Raw genomic sequence first — 26,672 nt, 5'->3', positions numbered from 1 at the left:
TATGAAAGTAACTTACCTCCTTACTTCATCTAGGCCCATCCTCACCGAAGCCCCAATGATCCAAAGCCCTACCACTCTGACTCACGCTACTCCAATGACCACTCCTTCGATAACCACTCTGCTAGACAGTGTCTCCCTTTTATCCTGGAACCTTCTCAGCGGCCTTGTGTGATAATGAGCTACTGCATCTGTGCACTTCTCCCAATCGAATCTCCCACTGAAAGAAACTCCTCACTTTTAAAATCTTCTCAGAGGTCTTGTGCGATGATGAGCTATTGTGTCTACACACTTCTCCCAATCAAATTATTTCTCAGTTCCACCCACGATGCCTCATGAGATGAGTTCTCCAGTATGCTCTGACGGAGTATTGCCATGACATTTCCCGTATCTATTAATGCCACCACTCCTCCTTTAATCCCTCTCTCTCTGTCATGCTTAAATCCACCCTGGAATATTGAGCTGACAGTCCTACAACTGAGTTTCACTGATGGCTACAATTTCATAATTCCAGGTGTTGATCCATGCTCTAAGCTCATCTGTCTTTCATATGATATTTCTTGCATGGAAATATGTGCAGCTCAAGACACTAGACACACCATGCTCAACCTTTTTATTCCCGACTCAGAAGTCTTACCAACATTTGTTTCCACAACCTCTCCACCAACTGTTCTGGCACTCTGGTTCCCATCCTCCTGGAACTTTAGTTTAAACCCCACCGTGCAGCATTAGCAAACCTTCCTACTAGGGTATTAGTCCCCCTCCAGTTCAGGTGCAAACCATCTCTTCTGTACAGGTCCCACCTTACCTGGAAGAGGAAGGAAGTTTATGAAAGATTTCAGATGTAGGTGTTTTTTTTTAAACACAAAGATTGGTAAGTGCATGGAATGTGCTGCCAGGTCTGGTGGTAGAGACAGATACATTACGGATAGTTGAGAGAATCTTTGATGGTTCCACGAATGAAAGAAAAATGTATGGTTATATGGGAGGGAAGGGTTAAATTGATCTCAGAGTATGTTAAAATGTTGTCACAACATCGTGGGTCAAAGAGCCTGTACTATGCTGTAATGTTCTATGTTCTGTATGATAGCTTAAATCTCACTTCCTATCATTCCCAAAACATAGAAATAGACTTGAGTTTGAAATATATTCCATGTTACCTGCATCTGATCAGGTTGTATGATAAATCCACCCTGAAATAAGAGTTTTCAGTTGTTAGTTCAACACGTAGTGAAGATGCATGGAGAAGACATCATCAAATTAGTATGACAGTAAAGGAAGAAATGTCAGAGAATGCTTACTTACAAAGTCGGTGTTCATTCTGGTGGCCTGCAGTGTCCAGCGTGATCCCTGGCAATAAGCAAACAACATCAGATACTATACCTTCAGTGTGTCAGGTAAAGAAACAATTTTGCAGCAACACACACAAAATGCTGAACAAATTCAGCAAATCAGGCAATATCAATGGAGGGGAATAAACAGTCAACCCTTTTGGACTGAGACCCTTTCCGGATGGGAAAGGAAGGGGAGAAACCAGCTTATACTCTTTACCCACCTCCCACCTTCTTACTGAAACGTTGACTGTTTATTCCCTTCCATAGATGCTGTCTGGCCTGCTGAGTTCCTCCAGCATTTTGTATGTTTTGGTAAAGAAACAACTTGCTTTCTATGACACTAACAACAGGAATTCTGCAGATGCTGGAAATTCAAGCAACACACATCAAAGTTGCTGGTGAACGCAGCAGGCCAGGCAGCATCTCTAGGAAGAGGTACAGTTGACGTTTCAGGCCGAGACCCTTCGTCAGGACTAACTGAAGGAAGAGTGAGTAAGGGATTTGAAAGTTGGAGGGGGAGGGGGAGATCCAAAATGATAGGAGAAGACAGGAGGGGGAGGGATGGAGCCAAGAGCTGGACAGGTGATTGGCAAAAGGGGATACGAGAGGATCATGGGACAGGAGGTCCGGGAAGAAAGACAAGGAGGGGGGACCCAGAGGATGGGCAAGAGGTATATTCAGAGGGACAGAGGGAGAAAAAGGAGAGTGAGAGAAAGAATGTGTGCATAAAAATAAGTAACAGATGGGGTACGAGGGGGAGGTGGGGCCTAGCGGAAGTTAGAGAAGTCGATGTTCATGCCATCAGGTTGGAGGCTACCCAGACGGAATATAAGGTGTTGTTCCTCCAACCTGAGCGTGGCTTCATCTTTACAGTAGAGGAGGCCATGGATAGACATGTCAGAATGGGAATGGGATGTGGAATTAAAATGTGTGGCCACTGGGAGATCCTGCTTTCTCTGGCGGAAAGAGCGTAGATGTTCAGCAAAGTGGTCTCCCAGTCTGCCCCAAACAGTCCTTCCAGGTGAGGCAACACTTCACCTGTGAGTCGAGGGGGGTGATATACTGCGACTTATCCGTGTAAGCGGAACAAGTGCTACACATGCCGTTACACTTCCTCCCTTACCACCATTCAGGGCCCCAAACAGTCCTTCCAGGTGAGGCAACACTTCACCTGTGAGTCGACAGGGGTGATATACTGCGTCCGGTGCTCCCGATGTGGCCTTTTATATATTGGCGAGACCCGACGCAGACTGGGAGATCGTTTTGCTGAACATCTATGCTCTGTCCGCCAGAGAAAGCAGGATCTCCCAGTGGCCACACATTTTAATTCCACATCCCATTCCCATTCTGACATGTCTATCCACGGCCTCCTCTACTGTAAAGATGAAGCCACACTCAGGTTGGAGGAACAACACCTTATATTCTGTCTGGGTAGCCTCCAACCTGATGGCATGAACATCGACTTCTCTAACTTCCGCTAGGCCCCACCTCCCCCTTGTACCCCATCTGTTACTTATTTTTATGCACACATTCTTTCTCCCACTCTCCTTTTTCTCCCTCTGTCCCTCTGAATATACCTCTTGCCCATCCTCTGGGTCCCCCCTCCTTGTCTTTCTTCCCGGACCTCCTGTCCCATGATCCTCTCGTATCCCCTTTTGCCAATCACCTGTCCAGCTCTTGGCTCCATCCCTCCCCCTCCTGTCTTCTCCTATCATTTTGGATCTCCCCCTCCCCCTCCAACTTTCAAATCCCTTACTCACTCTTCCTTCAGTTAGTCCTGACGAAGGGTCTCGGCCTGAAACGTCGACTGTACCTCTTCCTAGAGATGCTGCCTGGCCTGCTGCGTTCACCAGCAACTTTGATGTGTGTTGCTTGCTTTCTATGACTTTCTTTTCTAACTTCAGCATGTACCGAGTATGCAGGTGATAAAATAGTTTCTAAATTCTTTTTACTTAAAGCAATAGCAATAGAGTTACACTTTCATAATGCTTATCATTGCCTCTGGAGATCTATGTGTGCTTTAGGCCTTTTGGTTACCATGGTTATAGAGGAAATCTGGTAGGTACAAGTTTCCTCAGTGACATGGAGTTCTATAATGCAGAAACAGGCTTTTTTGCCCATCGGGTCCATGTTGACCATCAGACCGCTGGTTACACTGATTTTACATTAATCCCATTATATTATTACATAGAGCACAGAACAGCAGGGCTCGGGAACAGGCCCTGTGGCCCATGATGTTGTTCTGAACTAATTAACACTATAAGACCTTAAGATGTCTGCTCTGCGATTCCATCAAGGCTATTTATTATTCCTCTCAACCACATTCTCCTGTTTTCTCTCCATAACCTTTGATGCTCTGACTAATCAAGAAACCATCAACATCTGCTTTAAATCTCCATAATGACTTTGCCACCACAGCTGTCCATGGCAACGAATTCCACAGATGCAACATTCTCTAGCTAAAGACATTCCTCCTCGTCTCTGTTCTAAATGGATGCCTTCTATTCAGTGTCTATCCTGTGGTTTGAGTCTCCCCCACTATAGGAAATATTTCCACATCCACTGTACTAAGGCCTTTCAATATTTGAACGATTTCAATGAGATCTTTCCCCCATTGTTCTAAACTCCAGCGAGTTTAGGTCCGGAGGAATCAAACACTTCTCATGCACGAATCTTGTAATTCCTATAATCATTCTCATGAACCTCCTCTGAACCCTCTCCAATACCAGCTCATCTCTTTTTAGATAAGGGGACTAAAATTGCCCACAATATTCCATGTGTAGTCTGACCAATGCCTTATAAAGCCTCAGCATTACATCTTGCTCTTATATTCTATTTGGCTTGAACTGAATGCTAACATTGCATTTGCCTCCCTTACCACCGACTTAAACTGCAAGTTAACCTTTCGGGAATCCTGCTCAAGGACTCACTTTTCAAACAGAAAAGGCCCCCTTTAATCTGACTCTTTGTCTCACCATTCAGCCAATCTTCTATCCATGCTAGTATATTTCCTGTAATATTGTGGGCTCTTATCTTGTTATGCAGCCTCATGTGTGGCACCTTGTAAAAGACCTTCAGAAAATCCAAGTAATTCCTCCACAATCACTCAGACTGATGCAAAATACTTATTAAATTCATCTGCCATTTCTTTGTCCCCATTACTAATTCTCCAGCGTCATTTTTCAGTGGTCCAATATCCACTCTCACCTCAGTTTTACTCTTTACATACCTGAAAAAAACATTTGGTATCTTTTATATTATTGCCTAACTTTCCTTCATATTTCATCTTTGTTCTCCTTATGACTTTTTTACTTGCCTACTGTTGGTTTTTAAAAGCTTCCCAATCCTCTAACTTCCCATATTTTTGCTATATCATATGCCCTCCCTTTTGCTTTCATGCTGTTTTTAACTTCCCTTGTCAGCCATATTTGCCTCATCCTCTCTGTAGAATACTTCTGTGGGATGTATCTATCTTGTGTCTTCTGAATTTCCCCTATCAGCACCAACTGTCATCCCTGCTGGAGTCTTCTTCCAGTTAACACTGGCCAGCTCCTCTCTCATGCCTTGGTAATTTCCCTTTACTCCACTGTAATATTAATACATCTGACTTTTTTGTATCCTTCTCAAACTATAGGGTGAATTCTATCAGATTATAATCACTGTTCCCCTAAGGGTTCCTTTACCTTAAGCTTCATAATCAAATTTGATTCATTACACAACACTCAGTCCAGAATTGCCTTTCCCTTGGTGGTTCAAATGCAAACTGTTCTAAAAAGCTATCTTGTAGGCTTTCTACAAATTTCCTCTCTTGGGATTCAGCACCAACCTGATTTTCCCAATCTACCTGCATATCGAAACGTACCCGCCCCCCCCATGACTATCATAACATTGTCCTTTTTACACCTGTTTTCTATCTCCCTTTGTAATTTGTATCCCACAACCAGGCTATTGTTCTGAGACCTGTACATCACTCTCATCAGGGTTATTTACATTTGTCATTTCTCCAAAGGTCCAAAACTTCATTTTTATTAACAAAGTATGTATGCAGAATATAACTCTGAGATTTGTCTCCTCCAGCCATAAAATTCAGAAAACTGTAGAAGTAGTTGAAAGAAAGAGATTAATTCGCACCCCCCCCACACGTAAGGAAAAAGGAACAAAAACTCGCAAACTCCAAACCACCCAGCCCTCACTTGCAAAGGGACTAACAGATCACCCACACAGAGAAACAACAGCAAGAACATCAAACCCCAAGATCTCAGCCCGCCAACTGGCTACAAGAAAGAATGGGTGCGAATATGAAAATAAACATAGAACTGGAAGAGGCCAATATGAACTGCAGTTAGTTTGAACAACAGTCCAATCCATAAATCTCAGAATTTCAATAACATCTCCAAGAGCATCGACTTGAACCAGAGGCCTTTCCAGGGGAAATGACTCAAACCAGCAGCTCCTTTGAGGGCAGTGACTAACATTCTTGACCCTAGCACTGAGGAGACAACATACCATCCTGGCATATTTTTTCACGATCACATAATCTCCTGTCTGTCCCCCTAACTATCAAGGCTCCTATCACTATTGTTCTACCTGACTTTACCCTTTCTTCCTGAGCCTCAGAGCCGGCCACATTGCCACTGGCTTGGCTGCCTGGATAGGTCATCACCCTCAACAGTATCCAAAGGGGTATATTTGTTGCTGAGGGGAATGGCCACAGGGGAATCCTGCACTAACTGCTTATTCATCTTAGTTCTCTTGGTGGTCTCCCATTTACTATCTGAAGCCTGCGCTCCAGGTGTGACAACCTCATTAAAAGTCATATCTATGAGGATTTGAGCCTTACAAATGGTTCTGAATACATTCCAGCTCATGCTCCTGTTCGTTGACTTTGTCAGTCAGGAGCTGAAGAAGGGAGCACTTCCCACAGATGTAGTTATCAGGGAGACCACATCTTACAGAAGCAGGATTACATTGCTTTAACTACCATCCTATCACCCTGCAGCTTTGGCGCTAATTTTTTAAGCTTAAGTTCTAAAATCAACTAAATGACTTCAAAAGACTTGGCAACTTTAGCCTTCACCTGTGCTCGCTGTAGCCTGTTGAGCCAAAGACTGACCACCCTAACACTGGCACACTCCAACAATGGCCGCTCTGCTTGCACCTATTTATTTTTATTTTATTAAATAAGACTCACTCCCAACAAGACTTGCTGTTTTCAAATAGCCCCCACCATACAAAGGGTTGCTCTCACTCGTAACTAGTTTGATTTACTAGTTTAATTACATGTTACTGGTCATAATTACTTGTACAATGCCCCGGTTAAGATTTTTAATGCTATGCTGTGGACATTCCATCTTAGCAGTTCTGGAAAAGCAGTGTGTTCTTTTAGAATGGTTTGGGTTCAACTAAAAGATCAGAGGCAATGTTGTTCAATTTAGGAATGCTGTGTCAGCCAGTCAAGATGGTAGAATTAGGAGAGGGTTCTCGAGAAACATAGAAACATAGAAAACATACAGCACAATACAGGCCGTTCAGCCCACGAAGTTGTGCTGAACATGTCTCTACCTTAGAACTACCTAGGTTTTACCCATAGCCCTCTATTTTTCTAAGCTCCACGTAGCCATCCAAGAGTCTCTAAAAGGACCCTATTGTTTCCATCTCCACCACTGCCGCTGGCACTCACTGCTCTCTGCGTAAAAAACTTACCCCTGACATCTCTGTACCTATTTCCAAGCACCTTAAAACTATGCCCTCTCGTGCTAGCAATTTCAGCCCTGGGGAAAAGCCTCTGACTTTCCACACAATCAATGCCTCTCATCCTCTGTTGCTCCAAGGAGAAAAGGCCAAGTTCACTCAACCTATTCTCATAAGGCTTGCTCCCCAATCTACAACATTGTAAATCTCCTCTGCACCCTTTCTATTGTTTCCACGTCCTTCCTGTAGTGAGGCAACCAGAATTGAGCACAGTACTCCACGTGGGGTCTGACCAGGGTCCTGTATAGCTGTAATATTACCTCTTGGCTCTTAAATTCAATCCCACGATTGATGAAGGCCAATGCACCGTATGCCTTCTTATCCACAGAGTCAACCTGCGTAACAGCTTTGAGTGTCCTATGACTTGGACCCCAATGGTCCTCTGATCCTACACACTGCCAAGAGTCTTACTATTAATGCTATACTCTGCCATCATATTTGACCTACCAAAATGAACCACATCACACTTATCTGGATGAACTCCATCTGCCACTTCTCAGCCCAAGTTTGCATCCTATCAATGTCCCTTTGTAACCTCTGACAGCCCTCCACACTATCCACAACACCCCCAACCTTTGTGTCATCAGCAAATTTACTAACCCATCCTCCACTTCCTCATCCAAGTCATTTATAAAAATCACAAAGAGTAGGAGTCCCAGAACAGATCCCTGAGGCACACAACTGGTCTCCGGCCTCCATGCAGAATATGACATGTCTACAATCCCAGAACTAAATCATTGATAAACAATGTGAGAAGTAGCAGTCCCAACACTAACCCTTGAGGAACACTAGTAGTCACTGGCAGCCAACCAAGAAAGGTCTGCTTTGTTCCCATTGCTGCATCCTGCCTGTCAGCCATTCCTCTATCCCTGCCAGTATATTTCCTGTAACACTATAGAATTTTACCTTGTTAAGCAGCCTCATAGAACATAGAAACATAGAAAACCTACAGCACAATACAGGCCCTTCGGCCCTCAGAGCTGTGCCAAACATGTCCTTACCTTAGAAATTACCTAGGATTACCCATAGCTCTCTATTCTTCTAAGCTCCATGTACCTATCCAGGAGTCTCATAAAAGACCCTATCTTATCCGCCTCTACCACCATCGCTGGCAGCCCATTTCACGCAATCACCACTCTCTGAGTAAAAAACTTACCCCTGACATCTCCTCTGTACCTACTTCCGAGCACGTTAAAACTGTGCCCTCTCGTACTAGCCAGTTCAGCCCTGGGAAAAAGCTTCTGACTATCCACATGATCAATGCCTGTCAAGCGATCAATGATCTATAACTCTATGACACTATGACTCCATGGTTCTATGACTCTACAGCTCTATGGAGCTGTGGAGCTGGAGGGGAAATCTGATAGAAGTTTATAAACTTACGACAGGCAGATATAGAATGCCGGAACCTTTCTCCCAGGGTCAAAAAGTCTAATACTAAAATGCATGCTCTTAAGATGAGAAGGGGGTAAGTTTAAAATGAATTTTTTGACACAGAGAGTGATTGGTGGCTGAAATGTGCTGTTAAAGGTGATAGTGGAGGCAGATATAACAAAAGTGTTTAAGGTGCTCTTAAGACCTCTATCAGGTCACCTCTCATCCCCCTTCGCTCGAAGGCTCTATAAAGCTATCTTCTTTTTAAACTCTTCTTGCTGTTCTCACTGGATGACGTCCACGCGCTTGTGCACTCGTGCCTCGATCAAGTGTGGCACCTTATCAAATGCCTTCTGAAAATCGAAGTAAATGACATCTACTGCCTCTCCTTTGTCCACCTGGTTGTTACTTCTTTTAAGAACTCTAACAGATTTGTTAGGCAAGAGCGCCCTTTAGAAAAACCATGCTGGCTTTGACCTATTTTATCATTAGTCTCCAAGTACCCTGAAACTAATCCTCAGTAATAGACTCCAACACTTTCCCAACCACTGAGGTTAGGCTAACCGGCCTATACTTTTCTTTCATTTGACTTCCTCCCTTCATAAAGAATAGAGTGACATTTGCAATTTTCCATTCCTCCGGGACCATGCCAAAATCAAGTGATTCTTGAAAGATCATGACCAATGCATTCGTTGTCTCTTCAGCAACCTCTCTCAGGACTCTGGGATGTAGTCCATCTGGTCCACCTTAATATCCTTAAGCTTGCCTCGCACTTTTTCCTTTGTAACAGCAATGGCACTCACTCTTGCTCCCTGACACTCACAGACCTCTGGCACACTACTTGTGTCTTACACAAAGAAGACTGCTGCAAAGTTCTCATTAAGTTCATCTGCCATTTCTTTGTCCCCCATTACTACTGCACCAGCATCATTTTCCAGTGGTCCAATATCAACTCCAACCTCCCTTTCACTTTATATTAAACTGAAACAACTCTTTTCTATTATTGGCTACTTTGCCCTCATATTTCATCTTTTCCCTTCTTATAGCTTTGTTTAGTTGTCTTTTTGTTAGATTTTAAAAGCTTGCCAATCATCCAACTTCCCACTACATAGAATAGTACAGCACAGTACAGGCCCTTCGGCCCACAATGTTGTGCCGACCCTCGAACCCTGCCTCCCATATAAGCCCCCACCTTAAATTCCTCCATATACCTGTCTAGTAGTCTCTTAAACTTCACTAGAGTATCTGCCTCCACCACTGACTCAGGCAGTGCATTCCACGCACCAACCACTCTAAGTAAAAAAAAACTTCCTCTAATATCCTCCTTGAGCTTCCCACCCCTTACCTTATGCAGTCCTTAATTCCCTTGTTAGCCATGGTTGCTTACCCCTATGATTTGAGAACAACTTCTGTGGGACATATCTACCCCGCACCTGTGAACTCTTCCCACGAACTTTAGCCACCTCTGTTCTGCCATCATCCCTGCCAGTATTGCCTTGCAATCCACTTGGGCAAGCTCCTCTCCCACACCTCTGTAATTCCCTTTATTCCATTTTGATACTTATACATGTGACTTATGCTTCTCCCTCTCAAGCTGCAGTATGAGTTCAATGATATTATGATCACTGCCTCTTAAGAGTTCCTTTACATCAAGATAACTAATAAAATCTGGGTTATTACACAACACCCAGTCTAAGATAGACTTTCCCCTAGTAGGCTTGAGCACAAACTGCTCTAAAAAGCCATCTCATAGGCATTCAACAAATTCCCTATCCTGTGATCCAACACCAACCTGAGTTTCCCAATCCCCTTGCATATTGAAGTCATCCATTACAATTGTGACATTACCCTTATTATATACCTTTTCCAGCTGCCCTTGCAATCTCAAGCCCACATCTGGGCTACTACTTGGAGGCCTATATATGATTCTTTTAATGTTTTTTTTTAAACTCTTGCCTGTCCTTTCAATACAAAGTATATCCTTTGAAGTTAAACTCCCAACTATGACCTTCTTTCAGCCATGACTCAGTGATGCCCACGGTGTCATACTGACCAATCTCTAATTACGCCACGAGTTCGTCCACCTTATTCCAAAGGCTATGCGCATTTAAATACAGCATCTTCAGTCCTGTATTCTTTGCCCTTTTCAATTTTGCCTCTGTGATACAAATTAACTCTTTGCTCTGTCTGCAGTTGTACTCAGCGCTGTACTGACAAATAAATAAATAAATAAATATTCTAGCCTTTTCCTACACATCAGCAGCAATTTACAGTGGCCAATTAACCTACTAACCCACAAAGCTTGGGATGTGGGAGGAAACCAGAGCACTGGATGAAGGTCACACTGGGAGAACATGTAAACTCCACACAGGTCCACCCAAAAGGTCAATACTAATGATTCAGTGGTGTGGTTAGGTTATGTTACGTTACGTTAGGTTCAACTTTATTGTCATTGTGCCGAGTACAGATACAAAGCCAATGAAATGCAGTTAGCATCTAACCAGAAATGCAAAGAATAATGTTATTTACAAAATAACTGCGAATAAAAAGTAACTGCTACAGCACACAAATATAGAAGTACTGAGACAGTACAATACAGATGCAATACGGCTTAGCGCTGTGATGTGAGGTTCAGCAGGATCACAGCCTCAGGGAAGAAGCTCTTCCTGTGCCTGCTGGTGTGGGAACGGAGGCTCCTGTAGCGCCTACCAGATGGGAGGAGAGCAAAAAGTCTATGGTTAGGGTGAGATACATCCCTGATAATGCTTTTCACCCTGCCCAGGCAGCGTTTATGGTAGATGTTCTCAATGGTGGGCAATTGGCTGCCGATAATCCGCTGGGCAGTTTTCACCACATGCTGGAGTGCTTTGCGGTCCGATACGGGACAATTGCCATACCACACTGAGATGCAGTTGGTGAGTATGCTCTCAATGGTACAGCGGTAAAAGTCCGTCAGTATCCTGGGACAGAGGTGAGCTTTCTTGATGCTCCGCAGGAAATAAAGGCGCTGTTGAGCCTTTTTGATCAGGATGGAGGAGTTCAGGGACCAGGTGAGATCATCAGAAATGTGGACACCGAGGAATTTGAAGCTTGATACACGCTCCACTACAGCTCCGTTGATGTAGATGGGGACGTGAGTGTGGCTCCTAGCATGCCTGAAGTCCACAAAGATCTCCTTGGTCTTCTGGGTGTTAAGGGCCAGGTTGTTGTCGGCACACAACGCAGCCAGGTGCTGGGCCTCGTCCCTGTAGGCTGTCTCGTCATCCCCTCTGATCAGGCCAACCACCGTGGTGTCGTCTGCGAACTTGATTATGGAGTTAGAACCGTGTACAGGAATGCAGTCATAGGTGAAAAAGGAGTACAGAAGAGGGCTCAGCACACAGCCTTGAGGCACGCCGGTGTTCAGGGTGAGAGTGGAGAAGAGATTGTCTAATTTAACTGATTGGGGTCTGTTAGTCAGAAAGTCCAAGGTCCATTTGCAGAGGGATGAGCTGATACCAAGCTGGTGAAGTTTGTCGATCAGCTTGGAGGGGACCACAGTATTGAATGCCAAACTAAGGTCAATGATCAGCATTCTGATGTAAGAGCTGGGGCTGTCCAGGTGGGTCAGGGCAGAGTGAAGTGCCATGGAGATGGCATCCTCTGTTGACCTGTCGGTGCTAGCTGTGGTGTTATACTGCATTGTTATTGTGTTTTTTTACATAGAGAGTAATTTTTCAGGACTTGGCTGACTGTGGCTACGGCTGCATTTATAACTGACTGATAACAGTCCTGCAGAAACTGGCAATGAGCTGCCTTTTTGAGGTTGCTGAGTCTAGTCTTTTGCAAGTGGCCCTTGGCATGGGGATATGATACCACCCAATGGCACTGATAACTTTGGTGAAATGATTCCTCTCTATAAATTTTAAAGATTTGCTTTATTTGTCACATTTACTTTGAAACATACAGTGAAATGTGTCATTAACCAACACAGTTCAAGGTTGTGCTGGGAACAGCCTGCAAGTGTTGCTCATGCTTCTGACACCAACGCAGCAGGCCCCAACTTACTCACCCTAACCCCTACATCTTTGGAGTGTGGGAGGAAAGTAGAGCACCTGGGAGAAGACCTCATGGTCACAGAAAACACAGAAACTCCTTACAGACAGTGGCAGGAATTGAATCCAGATCACTGCTTCTGTAAAACATTACACTCCCCATCCTCTACAGTTTTCTGTCTCCTGATCTAGCCAGCTCCTCCTACACAAAATAGCTATTAGGGAGGTGACTGGAGGAAGTGTAGGGGAGATGTCAGAGGTAATTGCTACAGGGAGTACACTGCCTGGGTGATGGTAGAGGCAGATACATTAGACTCTTAGATGGGCACACGCATGAAAGAAAAATGGAGGTCTATGTGAGAGGGAAAGGTTAGATGCTGCAGGAATTAGGCAAATTGGAACACTGGGCAACAAAGTGGCAGATGGAATACAGTGTTGGGAAATGTATGATAATGCATTTTGGTAAAAAGAATAATCATGTGGACTATTACCTAAATGGGGAGAAGGTTCAACATCAGAGATGTAGAGGTACTTAGGAGTCCTCGTGCAAGACTCCCAGAAGGTTAATTTACAAGTTGAGTTTGTGGTAAAGAAAGCAAAATACAATGTTGGCATTTATTTCAGGGGAATAGAATATAGAAGCAAAGAGATAATGCTGAGACACTAAGACGCTAGTCAGGCCGCATTTAGAGTATTGTCAACAGTTTTGGGCCCTTATCTCAGAAAGGATGTGTTGTCATTGGAGAGAGTCCAGAGGAATTCACGATGATGATTCTGGGAATGAAGGGGTTAACATATGAGGAGCGTTTGGCAGCTTTGGGCCTGTACTCACTGAAATTTAGAAAAATGTGGGGGGATCTCATTGAAACCTACCGAATGTTGAAATATCAAGATAGGGTGGATGTGGAGAGAATGTTTCCTCAGGTGGGGGTATCCAGAACTAGAGGGCACAGACTCAAAATTGAGGAGTGACCATTTTTTACAGAGTTAAGTAGGAATTTTTTTAGCCAGAGGGTAGCAAATCTGCAGAATGCTTTGCCACAGACTGTGGTGTAGGCCAAGTCTGTGCATATACTTAAGGCGGAAGTTGATTGTTTCCTAATCAGTCAGGACAGCAAAGGATATGGTGAGAAGGCAGGTGTGTGAGATTGAGTGGGATCTGGGATCAGCCATGATGGAATGGTGGAGTAGACAATAGGCTGAATAGCCTAATTTTGCTCCTATGTCTTATGGTTTTATGGTCTTATGTTGGAGTACTGTACTGTGTTGTACTGGTCTATGTTTTATGTTCTATATCCACCAGAGTCCTCATCACCTGTCTCCCTCCGTCAGCCACTCTCTACCCATGGCCCACACAACGAGTCCCTTCACCCCAATGTTCCCATCTAACCATCCCATTTCACTTATTTGGTTCCATGTTCCATTTTCTTTTCCTATTAGATTCATCACCTTCAGCCCTTGCCACTTTCACCCATCATCTCCCAGCCTCTGTTTCTATTTCCACTCTCCCCACCAGCTCTTGCCCCACCCTTTTCTCTTTTATACAAGCTACCTCCTCTCCAGCTTAGTGATGTTGACTGTCCGTTCCCCTGCACAGTTACTGCCTGACCTGCTGCTGAGTCCCTCCTTTACAGTCACAGTGCTTGTGTGTCAGACATACCAACACCTCAAGGACTGCAGCAATTCAGGAAGGAAGCTCACCACCATCTTCTCAAAGAAAGTTAAGGATAGGATATTAAATAGATATTTACCACTATTCCTTCATCATCACAAGACTAAATTTCTTATATATCCCTATGCCTTTTATCATAGAGCTGTACAAGATGCTAAGAGACATAGATTGATTGGAAAGCCAACGATTTTTTTGAAGGGTGGAAATAGCTAATACAAGGGGGCATAATTTTAAGGAGGTTGGTGGAAAGCATGGGGAGGAGCTGTGAGAGGTAAGTTCTTTATATAGAGACTGGTGGGTGTGTGGTATGCCCTGCCAGAATTGGTGGTAGAGACAGATATATTAGCGGCATTTAAGTGGTAGAAAAGTGGAGGCTAATGTAGGATGGAAAGGGTTAGATTGATCTCAAAGCAAGTTAATAGATCAGCACAACGTTGTGGGCCAAAGGCCCTGTACTGTGCTGTAATACTCTATGTATATGTGTAAATACTGGCTCAGGCTGTGAAGCCCAATCCCTTGAATGAATGAATGAAAAAGTCAAGGTTTGAGTCTTGTGACAATGGAGGAACAGCAGTACGTTTCCAAGCGAGGAAAGTTTCCAAGCTTGTGGTGAACCTGTGGAACTCTCCAACACAGAAAGCAAAATCAGTAAATGTATCCAAGATATTGTTTTTCAAGCTAGACGGAATCAAGACTTCTCCCCTTCCTTTCCAGTCCTGAAGAAGGGTCTCGGCCCGAAGCTTTGACTATTTATTCTTCTCCACAGATGCTGTCTGGCCCGCTTAGTTCATCCAGCATTTAGTGTTGCTTTGTATTTCCAGCATCTGCAGATTTTCTCTTGCATGTGAGAGAAAGTTAGACACAAGACACTGCAGATACTGGGAATCCAGGGCAACACACACAAAATACTGGAACTCAGCATCTGTATGGGGCAATCAACAGTCAGCAAAGGATCTCAGCCCGAAATGTTTCCTGTTCATTTTCCTCTATAACTGCTACCTGATCTGATTTGTTCCCCTATGATTTTATTTATTATATATTTATTCAGAGATACAGGGGGTAACAGGCCCTTCCGGCCCAGCCAATGGGCTGCACCATCCAGCAAACTACCTATTTAACACTAGCCTAATCTCAGGACAATTTAGAATCACCAAATAACCTGAAACTGACATGTTTTTGGACTCTGGGAGAAACTGGAACAACTGAAGGAAACCCATGTGCTCACAGGAAGGATGCATGAATTTCTTACAGAGGATGCCAGAATTGAACTCTGAACGCCAATGCTCCAGCTGTAATAGCATTGTGCTAACCACTATGCTACTGTAGGGTGGAAACATATGCATAATTCACAACCATCAACATTGAGTTGAGGTTCATCTTAAGAGGCTGGTCTGACATGATGATGTAATGACGTGCAATTTTTTACCGAGCTTTCTGTTCTGTGTTTTGATGAACAATAAAGAAGTTGTTAGTTTCCCTTATCCTTAAAACACCTCTACCGTTTTATTTGCAAAGACCTCCAATGGAGACCCCGAAGCTTGAGGATGATCCTTGAGTTATTCAGCATGTCAGCCAACTCAGTCACTTTGACACTGCTGGAGTTTTGGAGCAAAATGCTATCGCTTGGTTTGTACAAACTGAGGGCCAGTTCACGCTGAGAGAAATCTTCAAGGACAACACCAAATATTAATACATAGTTACGTCATTCAGTGGTTCCATAGCAGCAAGAGTGGTGAGTCTGCATGAATACCAGCCTGAACACAATAAGTATAGTATGCTGAAAACTCACCTATTGCAGTCTTTTGGACTACTGGAGTCTGAGCGCGCCAAACAGTTGCTCTCCTTGCCTGCCTGTGGCATGCGAGGCCTTTGGAGCTAATGGACCACATACTGTCTCTCCTGGAAAATCACCACCCTTGTTTTATTTTTAAAGAACCCTTTATGCAACAAATATCTGAGCAAGTTCACATAGACCTTGCTAATACACCCATGGAGGACTATAGGAAGCTTGATAAAATGGCTGGTAGTCTACACTCAGCCAGGTAAAGGTGCATAATTCCTCCTCCTTTCCCTGCCTCAATAAGCCCGGTCAGCAGGGCCTCCAACACCATGCAGACAACACCAAGTCTGTGCTTGTACTGTGGGGTTATCTACCAGCACACTTTCAAGGCAACATTTCTTGTGTGACACAAGCACTCAGGTGAGTGTGCTACCAGCAGAGCTATTAATCAGAAGGTAAAGAGCAAAGAAGCCTCACTGGAGGCCACCAGTGGCAGCAGGATCCAGACTTACAGGACATGACGGGCGACGCTCTGCTTCAGTGGGTGCCATTAGACATGGGACTTCATCCTTGCTAAAGCGACTAGACCTCTGTTCAGCACAGATCTCCCATGTGCCCAGACACTGTTGGTCTTAAGAACTACTGTCCTTTGGATGTCAAGGACTTTGGGTTGTTACCCTGCTCCCTCAGTAAGTTCCCCACAACAACTTGGTCAAGTGCATCACTGCAACACATGAGTTCACTCAACTGCTGGGCGAATTCCAAAACTCACCAAGCCCACGTTCTCAACCACAGTCACAAAACCTGGGATCAAGCACCACATTTCCACAACTGGCCTGCCAGTCCATGCCCCTAAACTTAAACACCTCTGCCATTTTATTTGTAAAAAACGACACTACTGTTTCACCATGGTATTTGTGTGTGTTGCGGGGAAAGCTGGAATAGGTTACTGAATTGGAGATTGGCCATTAACCTTGCAATTAGCCACGACTGTATTAAATATTAGAGTATGTTTGAAGGGCTGAATGGCCTATTCCTGCTCGTATTTTATATAAGACCATAATATAGAGCAGAATCAGGCCATTTGGCCCATCGAGTCTGGTCTGCCATTTCATCATAGCTGATCTAATTTTACTCTCAGCTCCATCTGAGGTTGTGTCCTCTGGTCTTAGATTCTCTCACCACAGGAAACAACCTCTCCACATCCACTCTATCAAACATCCTCTCCACATCCACTCTATCGAGGCCTTTCACCATTCGATAGGATTCAATTTGGTCAGGCCTCATTCTTCTGAACTCCAGTGTATGCAGGCCCAGAGCCATCAAACACTCTTCATATAACAAGCCATTCAATCCTGGAATTATTTTCGTGACCATCCCTTGAATGGTCTCCAGTTTTTGCACATTCTTTCTAAAATAAGGGGACTAAACATGTTCTCAATACGCTAAGTGAGGCTTCACCAGTGCTCTATAAAGTTTCAACATTACATCCCTGCTTTTATATTTTATTCCTCTTGAAACGATCCCTCTCACCACAGACTCAACCTACAAATTAAACTTTAGGGAATCCTGCACAAGAACTCCAAGTCCCTTTGCATCTCAGTTTTTGTATTTTCTCTCCATTTAGAAAACAGACAACCCTTTCATTTCTTCTACCAAAGTGTATGACCATGCACTTCCTTATACTATATTCTATCTGCCATTTCTTTGCCTATTTTCCTATTCTCCTAATCTGTCCAAGTCCTTCTGTAGCCTCTCTACTTCCTCAAAACTTCTTGCGCCCCCCCGCCCCCCCAGCTATCGTCATATTGTCAGCAAACTTTGAAATAAAGCCACCATGGGCTTTTAGCTTATAAGCAACCTCATGTGTGCTACCTTTGAAACATAGAAACATAGAAAACCTACAGCATAATACAGGCCTTTCGGCCCACAATGCTGTGCCAAACATGTACTTACTTTAGAAATTAACTAGGGTTACCCATAGTCCTCTATTTTTCTAAGCTCCACGTACCTATCCATGAGTCTCTTAAAAAACCCTATCGTATCTGCCTCCACCACCATTGCCAGCAGCCCATTCCACACACTCACCACTCTCTGCATAAAAAGCTTACCCCTGACATCTCCTCTGTACCTACTTCCAAGCACCTTAAAACTGTGCCCTCTCGTGTTAGCCATTTCAGCCCTGGGGAAAAGCCTCTGACTGTCTACACGATCAATGCATCTCATCATCTTGTACATCTCTATCAGGTCACCTCTCATCCTCCGTCGCTCCAAGGAGAAAAGGCGGAGTTCACTCAACCTAGTCTCATTCGGCATGCTCCCCAATCCAGGCAACATCCTTGTAAATCTCCTCTGCACCCTTCCTATAGTTTCCACATCCTTCCTGTAGTGAGGTCACCAGTACTGAGCATAGTACTCCAAGTGGGACCCTGTCAAGGCCTTCTGAAAATCCAAGTATACAACATCAACCAATTCCCCTTTGTCTATCCTGCTTGTTATTCCTTCAATGAACTCCAACAGATTTGTCAGACAATATTTTCCCTCGAGGAAACCATGCTGACTACGGCCTATTTTATCATGTGCCTCCAAGTACCCCGAGACCTCATCCTTAATAATCGTCTCCAATATCTTCCCAACCACTGAGGTCAGACTGAGTCCTACAGTTTCCTTTCTTCTGCCCCTCTCCCTTCTTGAAGAGTGGAGTGACATTTGCAATTTTCCAGTGTTCTGGAACAGTTCCAGAATCTAGGGTAAGTGATTCTTGAAAGATCATTACTAATGCCTCCACAATCTTTTCAGCAACCTTTTTCAAAACTCTGGGGTGTACACCGTAAGGTCCAGGTGACTTATCTACCTTCAGATCTTTCAGTTTCCCAAAAACCTTCTCTCGAGTTATGATAACTTTACACACTTCATGTACCCTGACACCTGGAACTTCTACCGTACTGCTAGTATCTACCACTGTGAAAACTTTCACAAGATACTTATTCAATCTGTCCGTCATTTTGTTATCCCCCATTACTATATCGTGTGTCCTTTTCCAAAGGTCTGATATCTACTCTCATCTCTCTTTTGCACTTTATGTATTTGAAGAAACTTCTGGTATCCTCTTTAATATTATTGGCTAGCTGACTTTTGTATTCCATCTTTACCTGCTTATTGACTATTTTAGATGCTTTCTGTTGGCTTTTGAAAGCTTCCCAATCCTCTTATCTTCCCACTAATATTTGGTCTATTATATGCCCCATCTTTGGCTTTTATGTTGGCTTTGACTTCTCTTGTCAGCCACGGTTGTGTCATCTTTCCTTTAGAATACTTAGACTATAAGACCAAAAGACATAGGAGCAGAATTAGGCTATTCAGCCCATCGAGTCCTCTGCCATTCCATAATGGCAGATCCCAGATCAACCCAACCCTATGCACCTGCCTTCTCATCATATTCTTTGATGCCCTGACCAATCTGGAAACAATCAACTTCTGCTTTAAATCTACCCGTGGATTTGGCCTCCTCCGCAGTCTATGGCAGAGCATTTGACAGACTCATGACTCTCTGGCTAAAAAAAAATCCTCCTTACCTCTGTTCTAAAAGTTCACCATTCAATTTTGAGGCTATGTGCTTTAGTTCTGGATACCCCACTATAGGAAACATCCTCTCCACATCCACCTTATCCAGTCCTTTCAATATTCGGTAGTTTTCAATCAAATCACCCCGTATTCTTCTAAATTCCACTGAGTACAGGCTCAAGGCTGCCAAATGCTCATTTTTTAATCCCTTCATTCCCAAATTCATCCCCGTGAACTTCCTCTGGACTCTCTCCAACGACATAACATCCTTTCTGAGATAAGGGGCCCAAGACTGTTGACAATACTCTATTGTTTTATAAAGCCTCAGCATTATCTCCTTACTTTTATATTCTATTCCCCTCAGTGGTGTATCTAAGTATGGCAGGTATGGCACGAGCCCTGGGCACCACTGAGCAGACAAGCCATTCTCGGATAGTGAAAAAAGAATTTTCTTCAGATGTATGATCTGCCTTTGATTATCATGGGTGAGAAGCACTAGGATGGCCTTATTTCAGAGCATTGTGTAAGAAGACCATGAAAAGTTTCTTCACGAAGAAGAAGAAAAGTGGAGCTCAAGGACGGAAGAGACGAAAGTTGGAGGCAGAGGAAGCCAAGAAGTCGAGCAAGTTCTTCATGCCCTTCTTTGAAAAGCCCGGAACAAGTAGTTTGACACGTTCTATGGAGTCGCCTGCACCTGCTACAAGTTTGTTAGAATCCGAAGGTGGATCAAGTACAAATGCGTCACAAGCCAAGGAGGAAGTCAAGTCAGATAAATCTGAGTATGACGAGATTAAGAGTGAGGCTGCCACAGAGAAGGTGGACATGACAGGAAGGGAAGACGATGGTGGTGGTGGTGATGTTGAGTTTATTGACGAGATTTTACCTGACAAGGTTGAACCTGATAACACTGAACCTAGTGAACTGGATGGTGTCAAAGAGCCTCGAACAGTACCAGAAATGATTTAACAGTATGACAATGGACTTCTGAAGTTCGACAAGGATACTGGAAAAGAAATTCTGCCTGATGCATTAAGAACAGAAATAACAAAAGCTGGGTTCAAAATATTTCCAGAACAGTGAAGGGCCTCTCCTACCAACAAATAACCGCTCAATGAACAAAACTTGGTTCAAGAGGAAACTGGGAAATGGTCATGGAGAGGAAGTGACTCGCTCATGGCTGGTCTATTCCCCTTCTAAAAAGTTTGCATTTTGTATCTGTTGTCTTCTCTATTCCTGGTCAGACCATCACTCCTCATTGGAGCAGGAAAGTGGATTCAACCAGTGGAAAGCACCTGAAAGGATTAGTGTTCATGAAATGCCAAGAATCATTGGGAATGCTTCACAGTGGAAAGAAATGGAAAGAAATTTAGCTGCAAACAGGAGTTATTGATGCGGTATTTCAGTCACAGATTGAGAAGGAAAAGCAGAAGTGGTGTGATATCTTGTCAAGAATCCTTCACTGCATAAAATTCCTTGTGGCTCAGGACCTGGTTTTGCGAGGACACAGGGAGTCATTTCAGCTAGACGATGACTCCAATGTGGGAAATTTCCTTGGCTTATTGAAACTACTGGCCATCTTTGACCCTGTCATAAAAGAACACCTAACTCATTTGGAAAGTCATCCTGGATCCATGTCTTATCTTTCACTGGGTGTCCAGGATGAATTCATCCACATGATGGCATCCACTGTTTGCCAGAGTTTACTGAGAAGTACTCATAAAGCCAAGTACTATGGTTTGAGAGGAAACAGTCCATGTTAGAAAGTCCCTCCTTGATTTTATCCAGATAAGCCAGAAAGATGCTGAGAGCTTGGTTGAAGACATCTTGAAATGGCTAGAGAAGGATGAAATGGAGCTACAAGGTTGTCTACAGATGCCGACAGTAAAGACCAAAAGAAGTGCGAAAATTTGGATGAATTGTACAGCTCTGATGTTGATGGACAGCAGCTATATGAAGAAATTTTGGATTGCAGAATGTTGCTATCAAGACCTGAAGAGCTTGTTAAATTTATTGTTCAGTATGGAGAAGACAGCATCTTCCCCACTCTTCACATTGTTAATCAGATAATGCTAACCATCGCAGTTTCCATCGCCAGCTGTGAGAGATCATTCAGCATGTTAAAACTAATACTTTCGTATTTGGGAGCCTCCATGTGTCAAGGCAGACTCTGTGATCTTGCTCAGCTGAGTGTAGAAAGAGAAGATACTTAAAAAACTGACTTTGATCACATCATAGACCAATTTGCATCAATGAAAGCAAGGAAGGTGCAGTTATAATTTTCATGTAGTGCCATAATTTGTTAATTAAAAGATTAACGAGCTTGAATTGTATTTTTGAGCTGATATTATGGTGAAGTTATCGAAAAGATGGGTGTCAGCTGTTTGGACAGGGGCGCAATTTCCGTGCTTGTCATAGGCGCTACTTTCCCTATATACGCCTTGAAATAAATGATTCCCCTTGAAATAAATGACAATATTGCATTTTCCTTTTTTACCACAGACTCAACCTGTAAATTAATCTTCTGGGAGTCTTGCACGTGGACTCCTAAGTCCCTCTGTACTTCTGATGTTTGAATTTTTTTTCCCCATTTAGATAATATTCTGCACTATTGTTCCTTTTACCAAGAAGCATTATCATACATTTATAGAACATAGAATAGTACAGCACAGTACAGGCCCTTCGGCCCACAATGTTGTGCCGACCCTCAAACCCTGCCTCCCATATAAGCCCCCACCTTAGATTCCTCCATATACCTGTCTAGTAGTCTTATAAACATCACTAGTGTATCTGCCTCCACCACTGACTCAGGCAGTGCATTCCACGCACCAACCACTCTCTGAGTAAAACACCTTCCTCTAATATCCCCCTTGAACTTCCCACCCCTTACCTTAAAGCCATGTCCTCTTGTATTGAACAGTGGTGCCCTGGGGAAGAGGCGCTGGCTATCCACTCTATCTATTCCTCTTATTATCTTGTACACCTCTATCATGTCTCCTCTCATCCTCCTCCTCTCCAAAGAGTAAAGCCCTAGCTCCCTTAATCTCTGATCATAATGCATACTTTCTAAACCAGGCAGCATCCTGGTAAATCTCCTCTGTAATTTCCCAACATTGTATTCCATCTGCCACTTTTTTTGCCTTTTTTTCCAATTTGTCTAAGTCCTGCTGCAATCACTTTGCTTCCTCAGCTCTACCTACCCCTCCACCTATCTGTTTACCATCCGCAAACTTTGCCACAAAGCCATCTATTCCACTATCAAAATTATTGTCAAACAGTTTGAAAAGTAGTGGTCCCTGAGGAACACCACTGGTCACCGGCAGACAATCAGAAAAGGCCCCCTTTATTCTCACTCACTGCCTCCTGCCTGTCAGCCATGTCTCTATCCATGCCAGTATCTCTCCTGTATCCCCACAGGATTGTATCTTATTAAGCAGCCTGATGTGTGGCACCTTATCAAATACATCCTGAAAATCCAAGTAAATGAACATCCACTACCTTTCCTTTGTCCACCCCGCTTGTTACTTCCTCGAAGAACTCTATCAGATCTGTCAGGCAAGATTTCCCTTCACAGAATCCATGCTGACTTTGACTTATTTTATCATTAGTCTCCAAGTAACTCGAAACCTCATCTTTAATAATAGATTCCAACACTTTCCCAACCACTGAGGTTAGGCTAACTGGCTTACAATTTCCTTTCTTTTGTCTTCCTCCTTTCTTAAAGAGTGGAGTGACATTTGCAATCTTCCAGTCCTCTGGGACCATGACAGAATCAAGTGATTCATGAAAGATCATGACCAATGCACCTGTTATCTCTTCAGCACCCTCTCTCAGGACTCTGGGATGTAGTCCATCTGGCCCAAGTGACTTATACACCTTAAGACCTTTAAGTTTGCCTGGCACTTTTTCCTTTGTTATAGCAATGGCACTCACTCTTGCACCCTGACACTCATGGACCTCTGGCACACTGCTGGTATCTTCTACAGTGAACACTGTTGCAAAGTACCCATTGAGTTCATCTGCCATTTCTTTGTCCCCCATTACTGCCTCACTAGCATCATTATCCAGTGCCTTTTGCTTCTTCCTCTTTGGGATGTATATGTTCTGTGCCTTTCCAATTGCTTCCAGAAACTCTAGCCATTGCTGCTCTGCCATTATCCCAGCCTGTGTGGTTTTCCAATCAATTCCAGCCAACACCTCTCTCATGCCTCTGTAGTTTCCATTAATTCATTATTAACCTGATACATCTGACTTTTGGTTCTCCCTCTCAAATTTCAGGGTGAATTTGATCATATTATGATCGCAGCTATGGATGCCAACTTCTTATGTACATTTAAAGCAGAGGTTGATAGATTCTTGATTGGTTAGGGCATGAAGGGATATGGGGGGAAAGGCAGGAGATTGGGACTGAGAGGAAAATTGGATTAGCCATCATGAAATGGCAGAGCAGACTCAATGGGCCAAATGGCCTAACTCTGTTTCTATATCTTATGGACTGATGGCCTTGCTGTCACTAAGGGTTCTTCTATCTTAAGCTCTCTAATCAATTCTGGTTCATTACACAACACCCAATACAGAATAGCTGACCCCCTACTGAGCTCTAAAAAGCCATCTTGTAGGCACTCTAGAAATACCCCCTTCTATAAACCAGCACCAACTTAATTTTCCCAATCTGTCTGCATATTGAAGTCCCCCAGGACCACTGTACTATTGGCGATTTGGTATGCATTTTCTATCACCTATCTTTATGTTAGTAAGTTACAAGGTAACAACTCGGGACATGGAATAGCACTGAGAGTAAGCTTAGTTTCATTGATCAAATGGCTTAGAAATATAGAAACATAGAAAATAGGTGCAGGAGTAGGCCATTCGGCCCTTTGAGCCTGCACCGCCATTTATTATGATCATGGCTGATCATCCAACTCAGAACCCTGCACCAGCCTTCCCTCCATACCCCCTGATCCCCGTAGCCACAAGGGCCATATCTAACTCCCTCTTAAATATAGCCAATGAACTGGCCTCAACTGTTTCCTGTGGCAGAGAATTCCACAGATTCACCACTCTCTGTGTGAAGAAGTTTTCCTAATCTCAGTCCTAAAAGGCTTCCCCCTTATCCTCAAACTATGACCCCTCGTTCTGGACTTCCCCAACATCGGGAACAATCTTCCTGCATCTAGCCTGTCCAATCCCTTTAGAATTTTATACGTTTCAATCAGATCCCTCCTCAATCTTCTAAATTCCAACGAGTACAAGCCCAGTTCATCCAGTCTTTCTTCATATGAAAGTCCTGCCATCCCAGGAAGCAATCTGGTGAAGCTTCTTTGTACTCCCTCTATGGCGAGGATGTCTTTCCTCAACTTAGGGGACCAAAACTGCACACAATACTCCAGGTGTGGTCTCACCAAGGCCTTGTACAACTGCAGTAGTACCTCCCTCCCCCTGTACTCGAATCCTCTCGCTATAAATGCCAGCATACCATTTGCCTTTTTCACCGCCTGCTGTACCTGCATGCCCACTTTCAATGACTGGTGTATAATGACAGCCAGGCCTCGTTGCACCTCCTCTTTTCCTAATCGGCCACCATTAAGATAATAATCTGTTTTCCTATTTTTGCCACCAAAGTGGATAACTTCACATTTATCCACATTAAATTGCATCTGCCATGAATTTGCCCACTCACCCAACCTATCCAAGTCACCCTGCATCCTCTTAGCATCCTCCTCACAGCTAACACTGCCGCCCAGCTTCGTGTCATCCGCAAACTTGGAGATGCTGCATTTAATTCCCTCATCCAAGTCATTAATATATATTGTAAACAATTGGGGTCCCAGCACGGAGCCTTGCGGTACCCCACTAGTCACTGCCTGGCATTCTGAAAAGGTCCCGTTTATTCCCACTCTTTGCTTCCTGTCTGCTAACCAATTCTCTATCCACATCAATACCTTACCCCCAATACCGTGTGCTTTAAGTTTGCACATTAATCTCCTGTGTGAGACCTTGTCAAAAGCCTTTTATACCACATCCACTGGTTCTCCCCTATCCACTCTACTAGTTACATCTTCAAAAAATTCTATGAGACTCGTCAGACATGATTTTCCTTTCACAAATCCATGCTGACTTTGTTCGATCATTTCACCGCTTTCCAAATGTGCTGTTATCATATCTTTGATAACTGATTCTAGCAGTTTCCCCACCACCGACGTTAGGCTAACCGGTCTATAATTCCCCAGTTTCTCTCTCCCTCCTTTTTTAAAAAGTGGGGTTACATTAGCCACCCTCCAATCCTCAGGAACTAGTCCAGAATCTAACGAGTTTTGAAAAATTATCACTAATGCACCCACTATTTCTTGGGCTACTTCCTTAAGCACTCTAGGATGCAGACCATCTGGCCCTGGGGATTTATCTGCCTTCAATCCCTTCAATTTACCTAACACCACTTCCCTACTAACAAGTATTTCGCTCAGTTCCTCCATCTCACTGGACCCTCTGTCCCCTACTATTTCTGGAAGATTATTTGTGTCCTCCTTAGTGAAGACAGAACCAAAGTAATTATTCAATTGGTCTGCCATGTCCTTGCTCCCCATAATCAATTCACCTGTTTCTGTCTGTAGGGGACCTACATTTGTCTTTACCAGTCTTTTCCTTTTTACATATCTATAAAAGCTTTTACAGTCAGTTTTTATGTTCCCTGCCAGTTTTCTCTCATAATCTTTTTTCCCCTTCCTAATTAAGCCCTTTGTCCTCCTCTGCTGAACTCTGAATTTCTCCCAGTCCTCAGGTGAGCCACTTTTTCTGGCTAATTTGTATGCTTCTTCTTTGGAATTGATACTATCCCTAATTTCTCCTGTCAGCCACGGGTGCACTACCTTCCTTGATTTATTCTTTTGCCAAACTGGGATGAACAATTGTTGTAGTTCATCCATGCAATCTTTAAATGCTTGCCATTGCATATCCACCGTCAATCCTTTAAGTGTCATTTGCCAGTGTATCTTAGCTAATTCACGTCTCATACCTTCAAAGTTACCCCTCTTTAAGTTCAGAACCTTTGTTTCTGAATTAACTATGTCACTCTCCATCTTAATGAAGAATTCCACCATATTATGGTCACTCTTATCCAAGGGGCCTCTCACGACAAGATTGCTAATTAACCCTTCCTCATTGCTCAAAAC

General features: G+C 43.6%; 1 protein-coding gene across 1 annotated transcript in view; it reads right to left on the bottom strand.

Moving 5' to 3' along the window:
• slc15a2 (solute carrier family 15 member 2) overlaps positions 1–26,672 on the bottom strand; it is a 237,643-nt gene that overhangs the window by 106,673 nt on the left and 104,298 nt on the right. Inside the window, exons 9-10 of the mRNA XM_072259699.1 lie at positions 1,303–1,347; positions 1,158–1,190 (exon numbers count right to left, since the gene is read on the bottom strand). Coding sequence (XP_072115800.1) covers positions 1,158–1,190; positions 1,303–1,347 — 78 coding nt within the window. The remainder of the gene's footprint in view (positions 1–1,157; positions 1,191–1,302; positions 1,348–26,672) is intronic.

The sequence above is a fragment of the Mobula birostris genome, chromosome 6 (genome assembly GCF_030028105.1).
Source record: "Mobula birostris isolate sMobBir1 chromosome 6, sMobBir1.hap1, whole genome shotgun sequence".
Classification (NCBI taxonomy): domain Eukaryota; kingdom Metazoa; phylum Chordata; class Chondrichthyes; order Myliobatiformes; family Myliobatidae; genus Mobula; species Mobula birostris.
The sequence above is the reverse complement of the archived record's forward strand: the minus strand, read 5'-3'. Positions and strand labels throughout refer to the sequence as shown.